General features: G+C 36.8%; 1 protein-coding gene across 1 annotated transcript in view; it reads right to left on the minus strand.

Annotated features, from left to right (window-relative positions):
- Positions 1 to 5,057: 5,057 nt before the first annotated feature.
- Positions 5,058 to 13,017, minus strand: part of rxfp1 (relaxin family peptide receptor 1) — a gene marked incomplete at both ends in the record, with an annotated part of 140,224 nt that continues 132,264 nt past the window's right edge. Inside the window, 3 exons of the mRNA XM_079250307.1 lie at positions 5,058 to 5,473; positions 7,689 to 7,907; positions 8,112 to 8,522. Of these exons, the coding sequence (XP_079106433.1) occupies positions 5,058 to 5,473; positions 7,689 to 7,907; positions 8,112 to 8,522 (1,046 nt within the window). The remainder of the gene's footprint in view (positions 5,474 to 7,688; positions 7,908 to 8,111; positions 8,523 to 13,017) is intronic.

The raw sequence follows: 13,017 nt of genomic DNA on the forward strand, positions 1-13,017 counted from the left end.
GAAAAGAATAATAGGATCATAAGAATAATAGCTCTACTCTTCAAAATCTCCTCTCAGAGTTCAGTCTTGATTCTCACTTCAGGGTGCAGATACAGAGATTCCTATTTAATGCTGCAGCTGTGCTCATGCAACTTATACTCCATGTTCAGGGATGTAGGCACTGTATGTTAAAATTATTTTTTCAGTTTTTAGTTGTAGGACAGCAATATAGAGAAAATGATTAAATCTGAGAAATTTCTGTTCTGTTCACTTTTACCCTCTAAAATATCATAGATATACTTGCTTATTTAAATTGAAAAGAGGATTTTTCTAGGGCAATGCAGCTTAGTACTGGGGCACATGCTCCATGGGGGCCTGGCAATATTTCTGTTCCAAAAAAGTTTCTTCCTGGTCTATTAAACCTATTCGGTTCTGAAAAAAGTTGAGAGAAAAGTTCAAGTAGAACTTTAAATGAAGAGATTCAATGTGATTTTGGTAGTAAAAACTTATTGAAGCATTGGATTTGAAGTCAGGGTTTTTATTATTCCCCATAAGCATTTCTATAAATTCATGAAGATATGCAGCCTAACGATGCTAAAGGGTGCATTAACAAAAACAAAACAAAAACTGCTTTGATTGGTAAATTTATTGGTCGACACAGTCAATACAATATAACTTAAGTTTTTCAATCAAGTTAAGCCTGCAGTTCTTGTTAAATCACAAGGAAATTGCCGGCCTTTGTGTCTTTTTTAGCATATCTGAAAATTTAGTATTAACATAGTGACATATACATTGTATTTGTATACTTAAGTACAGTTGTGCATTAGCATTTCCATTTCTTCTCCTTTTTACAATACATTCATACACTTAAAATATATTTTTAAAAAAAGCAAAAAAAAAAAGCACATATATTGACATATTAACGTACATATTCATTATTATACAGATGCACTACAGATCACAGTGAAAAATGTATTGTGATGTGGTGTTTGGTGAGAGGAGACTTAATCCAAGCTTATATTTCCAGACCAGCTGGACAATTTCAAGACAAAATGTAAAAAATAAGATTATTTAAAACTGCTGCCTTCTTCAGCTCACCTATCCAAATAAAACACAGTTGTACCTGAACATACTGGCTCTATCTGACATATTACATTCAATATAATACTTCCAGTAATTTTTGGTCGCAATAGCATACAGCTTGTCAGCAGCTGATTGCACAAGAAGGCATCTTAAATATAATAGTCAAATTAAGCATGGCATGCTTTTCCCCAAAATGAACATCTTTCTAAATTTGGAAAGTTTGTTCAAAGCCTCCAGCTGCAATTTCTCCAGTTTTCCTTCAAACAGAAAATATTTCTTCAACTTTACTCAGAGCACAGAGACAACAATTAAAAACTGCGCTGAACTTGCAAAGATCATAACAAAGTTAAAAGAACAAATACAAATATTCTGACACTAAAATCTAACCTGGTATGTTATCATCAGAGGTGCTGATATATACAGTATGAAAAGTATCAAACATACATAAAAAAATAATGTGACAGTGATATCACAACATTTGTAAAACAGCTAACAAGAAAGTACCCACGTAATAATTTGGACATATGAGAAGTCTTGCGTACATTAAACATATAACAGCTACAACAGAAAACAGACACCAATCAATAGTACAGACTATTATTCATTACAGAAATGACAGAAAAAGGATCTGTTTTAAAGAATATTCCTAAAATTTCTCAAATGATCATTAGAAAATACATCCCAATGATGGAACTTTTTATTTATAATCAAATCGGTTTTTCAATATGCCTACCTGTCCCACCTGTCTGTCCGTCTGAGAGAAAACAACTAGCAGCAAATTATGAGAAGCAGATATCTACCCATAAAGAGTTCAAAAAAACAAACAAAAAACACAAGTCACAATGATTTAAAGCCTTGTGCAGGTGGAGCCTAAAATATTTTGTTGTAGATTGAGATACTGAAACCAGTATTGAAATAGATGTTTATGTGAATGCATCATCCTTCATTTTCATACTGTTTACGCAGATGAAGCTTGACAAGGAAAAGCCTCACCAAATAACCAACACATGAAAAAAAAATAGTACCAGTGAGAATCACTTTCTTTTGAGTTTTGAAATGTTAAGTTGAACAGTGAAAAAACAAACACACTAAAAGCTAAGAGCCTCCAGCCGTGCAGCTGGCTTTGCAAGGGCTTACACCAAATCCCAAATCCTCCCCTTCGCCCTGTCTATCTGCTTTCCAGCGGAAAGGTGTCTGTTTTCTTTTCTGTACCAAGGCATAGTGCTATATAGGGTTTCAAAAAGGGTGTTGTTGGGGGCCATTTAGATGTTTGGAGGACTCCTACTTTTATTATTTAAAAAAAAAAAAGGAAGAAAATGAGACACCTTACCTGACTGCTGAACTGAGGAGTAAAGCCAAGGGGTGGATTTCTGGATTGGGCCCGAGGCACGATGGTGCTTTGAGCCAAATCCTACTATAAGCATGCAAGCATTCCCACAAAGATCATGCTCAGATTTCACAGAAATCCATCCAGTATTTCTCAAACGATTGAAATGGTGGTGCAACTTGAAATGCCACAGAGGATCAAAACACCTGTGTTCTTTCTCTCCAGGACATCATGACTGTTTGTCGGCTAAACCAAACAGTTGCTCATTTTGGCTGGAATGGATTTTTCCACTTAGCAGCTTTAACTTTACTAGAGCTAAGCAGAAAGAAACAGACAAATAAATACACAGATAATAATAATAAAAAAACAAAACAGAAATTAATTTTTGACATTTATAGTCTTCGGGTCATAACATATCTTTGTAGGTGGTAGTTATTTTTCATTTTTATAAATGTCAGCAGTGTGAAGCTGCTGGAACGGTGACTCTGAAGCTATATTATATGGGCTACGGTATAGTATAGGGCAGCATAATGTGTGTGATGGGCTGTTAGATTCATTTAATTTGATTCAAGTGTGTTGAAGCAAGAATACGTTAAAAACCTGCAGGATTTCAGCTCTCATAGGACCAGAATGAATAATCCTGTTATGGACTTTGCAAGAATGACACTGGAAATGCTTCTTCCTTCTTTTGCAGGTGATCTGTCATGTCTGTGAAACCAGGGTGGCTGGCTTAGATACAGTTCACTACCTTTGCATGCAGTAAAACAAATTCTAATTTTCACACGAATAAAGCCATACTTACTCTGAAAGAAAGCAAATTATTCATCTTACAGGAAACTGAGTGTAGCTGGAGGTGATGGCAACTGAATGAAAGTAAATGAAAGTGTGTGGATTATCTCCTCAAATCCCGACTCCCTTTCGGAGCAACGTTAACTCCATCTGCTTCCTGTATGATCCATTTATGCATAGAATTATTGGCATATGCTCTCTGAATAACTGTATCTGTTGCTACAAAAATAAACTTCTCACAGCATCTACAGCAATCCTTAAGGAAATAATCCTTAATACAACTGTAGGCCTTTAATACTCGCATATTTTTATTGCAATTCCCTGTCATCCCAAAGACTGAAACCTCAGATATAATTGAACTTCATTGTAATACCTCTTGATTATGTATTTATTCCCTCTTACCTAATTTAATTCCTTTTTATCAGATAGTTCCCCCTTCTGATGCTTAACCAGCTGATAGTGTCAAAATTTTAATGATACTCAATTAAAAATGCTTCTGCCTTGGATGAGTAGAAAAAAAGATGGAAATGACTGCAATTTTGCTTGGCAGTCAAAGAGTCGTTTTAGTTCAATAAAGACTAAAAAGCAATGTCAGTGTCAAAGAGAAAACACTGACACTATTATGTGCATTTACAGACATTATAATTACTCTTCCTCCTTTGAAGGTTTTTGCTCTCTGAACATACCAAATCGACCCCAGAGTCAAATATCAAATCACCAGTAAAAAAAGAAAAACAAGTTAAGGGAGTACTTATTGTGCCACACACATTGTTGTATCTATGCCTTCACACTGAGTCCTCTCCCTCCTGAGTGCTGCAGTCAATACAAGCTGCACTACCAGAACCGGAGGCTCCAGCAGGGACCAGACTGTACATCTGAATCACCACTCTGCATTCAACAAAACCAGCAAATGAGCGGACGGGCTCCTGTGAAGCATTTAAGCCATTAAATCACTTAAGCATCACAGGCATTGAAACACAAGTTTAGGCCAATCTTGATACGGTGCATTAATTATTCCCACAAGGCTACTGCAATGAGCTCTATTATATTTCTTATTATTTTCCATAAACAGGTGAATATCTTGGTATTTTTCATATTGCTGCTAATAAGACAGAAAAACTTGCTGTTGTTGATCTTTTGATGAAAATGTAACGCTTGAAGATTCCCGTTCTGACTCTTCTTCCTGGAGCATCAATGCTTGTGTGACAATGAGAAAAATATACTGAGGGTGAGATTTAAGACATAAAATCTGTAAAGTGAAATGGAAAATGTAGAAACAACATACGTTTCTACAGAACTTGACATCTAACATGCTGGTGCTTTTTTTTTTTCAGTAACTTTTCTATAATTAATCTCAGTTTGTTCCTGATGTCAAATTCACCAATTTGACCAGTAAAATAAAAGAACAACTAACCACTATTCTCTGAATTTTAAGCCAAGGTGATTAAAAAGAAATTCACCATCAAAACTCATCATCACTCTCAACTCACTTCTCACAGTTGCCATCATCAGATCATCACTACAAGGCCCCTGTATCACCCTTCGCCATCAATGCCTCCAATACCGCTGCAGGCACGTGAAAATATTTACACCTAAAAACCTAACACTGTCTGACTGAGCCGGAGAACAGAGTTCTCAGTCATTGATGCTTCACGGTTGTTTGATTTTTATAGATTTGCTTTACAGTTTCACTCTTTCTGCCAATCAGCAATGAAATGCAGCCAGATAGATTCACACAGAGCCGTAATGGGAAAAACTGTGAGAACGTTTAACCACAAAACAAAAATCTGGGCACCGATCAAGGACAAAACAGTATTTTTCAGATGTTATGGCATGAATGTTACAAACAGGCGTTACAAATAGCTCCACATGTCTCTGCTTAGAGGAGTTCATTTGGTTGTGTGAATGTGTGGATATGCGTGAGTGTGTGCGGCAATCTTTGATTCTTTGAACACACTGACAGCACAGTATGTTGCTTTTGCTGTGGCTTTATGCACATGGTGGTATCATTGTATCCATCTGTGGCATTCTCCACAGGAGTGAGCTTGGCTGTTGTGTCCTGTGGATGTCCTGGGGCTACACCTTGGCTGTTTTCTTGCAGGGGCCACATTTCCTGCCATGTGAACGACTGTTGATGTGGGGGATGCCCGCTGAACAAAGGCCTTTTCTGCCTGTAGTTTGCCCACACCTGTAGAATAGTCTCTTTGAATGGGCGTGTGGTAAGTGTATACAAGATGGGGTTCAGGGCGCTGTTGATCGGGAGAATAAATATTACGACCCAAGAGCTGATGGTGCCTGCAGGTGGAGTGGGTTAGAAAAGAGAAAAAAAGAAAGAATGAAGCGAACAGAAAAATTGTCAATCCCAGGATATTGCAATAAATTGCCAAAATATTTGTACATGCAAGTTTTTTGCCAGCATAATACTTGGGGTAATAAAACACAACTCTTAAAAAGAAGAATGAAAAACACAGAGCTGGATATACAGTAGGTAATATTCAGCTTAAATATAAAATCTGCAATAAACACTTCATTGACAGGACACAATAACATCTTAAATCTTTTGAATGTGGCTCAGATGAGTCTGCTGGTGTTGAGCACATATTCATAGTGATCACTTTAATGACAGCAAGAGCCCATATTCATCCTGGGCAAATGGGTGCAGGTTCCCTGGTAATGTGTAGCTGTATATAACCGAACATCATCCCTTTGGAGTATTTACTTATGAAACATGGTAAAACGTACTATGAAGTGGATGTCTGGTTGGGGTCAGGCATCAAAAACTACTTTTATTCAGTCAAATCCTTGCTTCTTACTGGGAATCCAGCGTGTCAGATAGCTCTGAGAAGATTTTACTGTGTGATTACAAGCTGACACTTAAAGTCTTCCTTTGTTATGATCTATGATTCTCTGACAGCACGTCACAATGTCTGAGTGAGAATGAATCTCTGACAACAACTGTGTTTTTAATGGAATTGAAATTTACTTCTTTGCCAGTCATTCAAATGTTTTTTGAGCACATGATGTACAGTGACTTTCATATATATATGTCACACTTTTACAAGCTTTACCAAAGTTGTTGATTCAACAAGAAGAAATGGATTTCTAGATAATGCTGTGATTTTGATTAAGTATTGGAATTAATTGTATATTTATATGCATATAGATAAATAAATGGAATGGTAAAGTTAAGGTTTAATGCAGTATGATAAGTGGATACTAAAGGAAGATACTAATTCTGTGACCAGGAACTAACGGAACATAGTTATTCAGAGCTTTGATACGCTGATATCATAAGAAGGATCTTTCAAAATGCCACTAAACCAAAGCTCAGATAAGCATCAATTATGTGCTGAAGCAAAGCAACCACTCCCCTACTTCTTGTCATTCATAAATGTAGAAAAAAATCAGATATTTCTTTGGAGCAGCCATTTGTCTATGTTTCAAAACTGACACAGTAACTCTATTACCATGAAATTAATTTGGTTTAAAACACGGGGAAATTGACGCAGCTACTTTTAAGAATACTTTCTGTATAATTTGTGTGCACAGATTTATCAACTGATCACCATTGCTACGTCCAAATATAACTCTGTGCCAAATGGTAACCAGGTCATGGAAATTTTAACAAGTTTGCCCAAACACTTTGACATACCAGCCAATTCCAAATTAAAGTAGGACGCGGTGCAAAATGTAAATAAAAACAGAGTCTTGGCAATGTTACGCTGAGGAACATTATTCTGAAAGAGCTCCAAACATTTTAAGATGCAGGTTTTTCCTGACTGCTGAACATCTGCCCATCTTAACTTTTGGGAGACCCTGCCTCTCAAGAGTGCTCTTTTTATACCCAATTATATAACTGACATGCTGCCAATGGACCCAATCAGTTGCAATATTAATTAATAATTTTCATGATATGGTAAACATCTCACTATGTTCTACTGTGGATAAAAGTTTAGTTTGTACGATTTGCATAGTTGCATTCTGTATTATTCTCATCATAAACACCCCTGAGGGTTTTTCTTTGTATAAGTCGATGTATCCAGGTTGCACAGATGCAACTTTTGTTTTTTAAATGTTTCCCTATACTGTTACATATATACTTTCCATCAATCAGATCTTCTCAACAGCTTGACCACAAGTTCCTCACAAGTCTGTAAATGACCTAATAATTTCAGCCAGTTGAAAGTAAGCAGGGAAACAACTAGAATCTGTGAGAAGCAGATCTACTAAACCCTGGCTTGAAGTCTGCATATCAATCACCAATGACCTTCGTGGTTTTAACTTAAAGTGCAATGTTTTTAGTTCAGTTCAGTGCCTGTTTAGAGTTTTCTGGTTGAAAGACCATAGCAGTCAAGCTGTTGGTATGTACCAATACCTCTGCATCCTCTAGAAATCTAGTTTGAGTTCATCTTCAGCAAATTCTTGTTGTTAGAAACCTTTGTAGAGCCACAATGTAGGGTTTGTTTTCAGTGAACTTTTCTATTTAATAGTTTTAGCTGTGCTACTGTACCGGGAATCTCCACTTGCATCAAAGACAGGATCTTGAGGATGAAGATAGGGATCCAGCAGAGGGAGTCCGTAATGACGATAGAGAAGAACCTTTTGGCGATGGTCACCTCTTTTTTGATGTGATTGCTATACATAGTGGTCTGGGTGCCTGTCCTCTGGATGTTGTAAAACATGCTTGCATAGGAGAAAACGATGATGAGGAATGCCACCAGATTGAGACCTATGGAAAGATTAAGATTAGTGTCAGACTTTTTTAAAAACCTTTCATCGCTCATTTGGGTTGCCATGCAAATAAATAGAAATGCATCAGAAAGTAGCAAGAATGCAAATTACTAATAAGCTATTGAGAGTAAATGAATAAAAAAGGAAAAGAAAAGATGAAAGAAAGTGCGTAAATGTCCATTCTATAAAAAAAAAGTCTCACCAAGGAAAATGACAATCGAGTAAACATGAGCCCAAACGGTCTCAGGTTGCTCAGAGTGCAAAGGGAAGCAGACTCCATTAGTCCCATAGAAGTTGCGAAATAATCCCTTGCAGGCCAGAGGCAGAAAGGCAATTATAAAGCCAAAGACCCAAATCCCAAGCAGGATGGTGACAGTTCGTCGCCAGCCAGGAGTTAAGTACTGGAAAGGGTAAACAATGCAGATATATTTCTCCAGAGTGAGATAAGTGAGGAGCAGAACGGAGACTTCGGTGGACAGCATGGCCAAAGAGCCAATGACCTGACACTGACTGCTGTCCATCCAGGCCTGAGCATGCCGATTGTACTCTCCTCGAAACTTCAGGTCATATGCACCAATCATGAAGAGGTAGATTCCCATGAGCCCGTCTGCACCTGCGATGAAGGACAGCTGCATTTTAAAAAAACAATTCAGAAGATTCATTGACCAAAAAAGTTTGGAATCAGATTCCGTAGATTTAAACAAGTTTTAAAAAATGAGATCACAACATCATCAATTAAACTCGTCAAAACTATTCAACAAAAAACACTTGAAAGCAGTTTTCCCAAGAGGGAGCTGCAGAGTTATTTCCAAAGACTTCCCATCTGTAAAACAGCGATATCAGGTACAGAACAGGCTTATTTTTTCCTCTCTCCCTCCTCCAGAGGAGAACTGTTTTGATGATGACTTTGGATACTTGGTCATGCTTTAGAGGTAAAAAAGATTTTGTGCAGTGTTTGAAACTAAAATCAGCAAAAGGTTTACGGCGTGTGCCTTCAAGTGAAGCATATTTAAGATGACACACAGGAAGCCTTGGATATCGACTGATCTAAGCTTGTTCAAGTAAATCAAGCAGCAGACATTGTTAAAATTTTATAAAACATGGATATGATTTACTTTATTAGCAGAACATTTCTTACGAAGTAACTCTGCAAAAGTAAGAAGAAACTTCCGCTAAAAAACTTCCAGAGTGTCAAATCATGGTTTGAGTCGAGGAAACTGTGTATGATGGCACTATAAAATGCAGAGAAAAGGGGGGGGGTGAGGGTGGGGTGGGACTCATAACAGATACAGCGATGACTGAAAAAGATGACACTAATCTTATATGCATGTGTGCTCTGGCAAGAGACAAAGCATAATGTGTGGGTGGAACGTCACAGCGAATAAATGGGTTGCATTTCCAAATAAATCTAATCTTGCATCAAAATGAAAGCAAGGTTGTGCATGAATGAAAGTGTTTGGCATTGTTAAGACACCGGTACTGAATTGACCTCATCCTGTTTAAGACAAAGTTGTACATATTCTTTCAGAGACACTTCACTCCACAGTCATCTGAACTACATTCTCCTGATCACTTATCAGGTCACTTCTGCATCACAAAAACACTCAGGTCAAGACAGATCATCCGGAGTTTGAATTGATTAAAATGGCAACAAAAAATAAAAAGATAATATGAAATCCATGTAACTGGAGTTTTGCAAAGGTGTTTTTACTGGGAAAAGCGATGTTAAAACAGAAGCACTTGGGCCTGTGGTGTGAGACTTTTGGATGCCACTACAGATTATGAAATGGAGAAGGACTAAACTTGTTCAGTATCATTTATCCCAGAAAGACTGCTTTAAACATTTTGGCACAAAAGAATGAATCTCACCTCTATGCCTATTGGTAAGGAGTGGAATAGCTTTTGGTCAGTGGTTACTCTGACACTGGCTGGCAAAAATGAGCAATAATGAGTCACTGCTGAATCCACACACCACCAGGCGGGGACTTTTCGGGAGACTTTGTCTGCATATCCATCCTAAAAATTCTGGAATCCATATTTGTTATAGATTACGAACATTATCCAAAAACAAACAAACAACAAAAACTCCAATCGGTATCTTATCTGGTACAAAGGAAAAAAAAAAATCTATATTTAACACATTTCCGCACTAAATGAACGACAACCCTACATATCCTCTCCTGCTCATATGTCTTTTATCCTTTTCATCTCATTGCACTGCTTCGCAGGCACCGCCTAAAGCAGCAATTCCATTCACACCTTTATGTCCTGCAGTGACTTTCCCCCTGCATCCTCAGTCACTACTCAATGATTAGCTTTATGATATGTTTAATCTGTATTTCCAACCCTCCTTCAAACTAAAGCTTAAAACATCTAGTTCCTTGTTGAAAGCAATCATTAAGAAACTCTTTACAATATGTAATATGGGAAAAATGAAAGTATACAGCATTAAAGCTGGCCTCCGGTCAACTAAACTAGTATCAATGCCTGTTATAGGGTTTTGACCTCAGGTGGTTACTGTGCTGATTTGCTTTTGTAGATAAAAGGAAAGCATGTTGCATGACTAAAGGCCACCAACAGGGAACATAAAATGTTGTATAAAGAAAGTTAACTTTCAAATCAAATGACTTGATAATTGCAAGTTCAGACTTTTTAAAATAACTTTAAGTATGCTATATCTCTTTGATAAGCAGATATGGCTCTTGGTTGCACATTTCTTGCTTGCACAGAGACATTTGAAATCCACTGAAGTTTGACAAAACAAAACGATGAATGCTATTTTACTTGTGATGAACTATTAGAGCTCAATTTTTCTTGGTCTCAGACACCAGAAATTAGCATGCTACAGAGAGCCAACCCCACTGACATTTAAAAAAATACATTTTGGAGGTCAATTTATGAAGCAAACCAGCTCTTAAATAGCTTAAAATGTAATAATAATAATGATGATAATAAAAGGGACCTGATGCTGACTTAACACTCTCCTTGAAGACTTTTGTCCTTGCATATCCACATCTTCCACACTAATTTCAATATGCACCTAGTATTCTCTACTCCTCTGTGTAACTATGCCTCTTTATTCTACTGTCATTCTTTTTAAATTACATCTTTTATTAATTCTTCCCCTGGTAAAATCTAGATGTGACTCAAAGTGCATATTAATTTAGAAAGTAGCATCTCACAGGATAAAGTGTGAGGGAAAACACATTATGGCTGCATGCCATATCTAACCTTCAGATTAGCCTGAGTGGTCCCACTTAGCCTGACATTATGATCTGTTTTTGAGAGAAAAAAAACCTCCTGCTTTAAAAAAAATCCACTGTACTCAACAGACAGAGCATAGTTTGCCTTTTCACTTGCTTTACATAGGATTCCAGCTGCTAAATAATTTTAAGCCTTCTTTGTCATATTTCTTTTTATTCTGTAACAGGTCTGAGCTGCAGGCAAGCCAGTTAATTCTCAGACTTGTATTCCCAGCAGGCTGTTGTAATGCCTTTGCAATATATTTAGCATTTTCTTGCTCTAAAAGATTATCTAGATCACAGCACAGAATTAACAATTAGCAAGTTGCTCTGTTATGTTCAGTAATTGCCTCCACACCATCACAGATGCTGTATTTTTACTGTGCACTGACAGAAAGACAAATGACCCAATCTCTTCTGCAGCCCAGATTCTGAAGGATAAAAACTCAGTGTTTTAAATTTTTTTTTATATTTCTGGACTCCAAGACAGTTTTACACCTTATCTTTTTCCATCTTAAAAGTAGCTTGAGCCCAAGGGAAGCTACAGTATTTGTGGATCTTGTTTAGAGTTTAGACTTCCATTTCTTGAAGGTTTTCAGAACTACGTCTGAGTCTGTGCAGTGATTACCAGTTCAGGGTTGTTTCTGCATCAAATGCATCACCGTTCAAATCCTCTTAAGACAATTTCCACTCAATAGCTTGTTTTTACTTGTCCCTTGAATGCAGATATTTAGACAAAAGAAAAAAAACTCATTGTCCTTTGCAGTTTTACCCAGAGAGATATAATCTATAAAATGTAAAATGATGTACCAAAAGTGAAAAAAGTTGGGAAATTACTTCTCACTATTTATTAATAGCACATGGTGTTGTAATATGCATGGAGAATAGTTACCTTTATGACAAGGTGTAACCTGAAAGGATCATGCATAAGTACAATAAGCAACACGGCTAAACATGGGGGTGGTGCCAAAATCTCCCGTAATATTCTACAGTTGAAAATCATTCTTCTTTTGAGATTGAAGATTCAGGAAAACTTTATTAAGCTGAAATTTATTTGTGACTCACTCACATCCACATCACACTCACAGATGTATGCCTGAAACCTGTACCATGTATGCTTGATACAGATATACTGGCAACCTGGTGGTTGCTTACTTACCAAAAACAACACACATTAAGAGCTCTGTATTTAGCTGTTTTTATGAGCTACCGGATGTGAAGATGAAGCTTCCTCATAAAGGAGATGTTAATATGGTTTTTAATAGGTTATGTTGACCATTTGGCTGCATCAGCTTCTGACTTTGCATGAAGGGATGTGATATCTTGTTTTACTACTTCTTCACTTGTGACATGTTCAGAAATTTCACAGATGTAAAAAGAGTTAAATGTAAAAATAGCCAAAATGCTTCCCTATTATTGTATAAGAGTTAAAACATCAAATCCATCCATGAACTTACTTCATATCAATGGGAGTTAAAGGAGGATTTGGGCACATTTTATTTGGGGGGGACAACCTGTAAGTTTAGCTGTGTAGCTCATTCCACAGAAATGTAAGAAAGAAAAGCAAGTAATCCTTTGTTGTAAAAGTTACTGCTCAGGCTTTCTGTTTGTCAATAATACGATATGAATTAGTGTTTCATCTGCATAATGTAGGAGATAAATAAGGCTTAAATGGTGGAATTTTTTTCAGGTGCAATCCAACTGTATGTAGCTGCGATAGGAAAAAAAAAAACTCTGGAAAACCACAAAGTCTGCAATGTCAATTATAAGATGTGCTTCAACTTTGTACTTTAAACCAAAATTTTATTTTAATGTTTTCAAAATAATATATTTTCCTCATTAATAAATGACTAATCAACAGGAAAT

The sequence above is a fragment of the Telmatherina bonti genome (genome assembly GCF_933228915.1).
Source record: "Telmatherina bonti genome assembly, chromosome: 12".
In the NCBI taxonomy this organism is placed as follows: Eukaryota; Metazoa; Chordata; class Actinopteri; order Atheriniformes; family Telmatherinidae; genus Telmatherina; species Telmatherina bonti.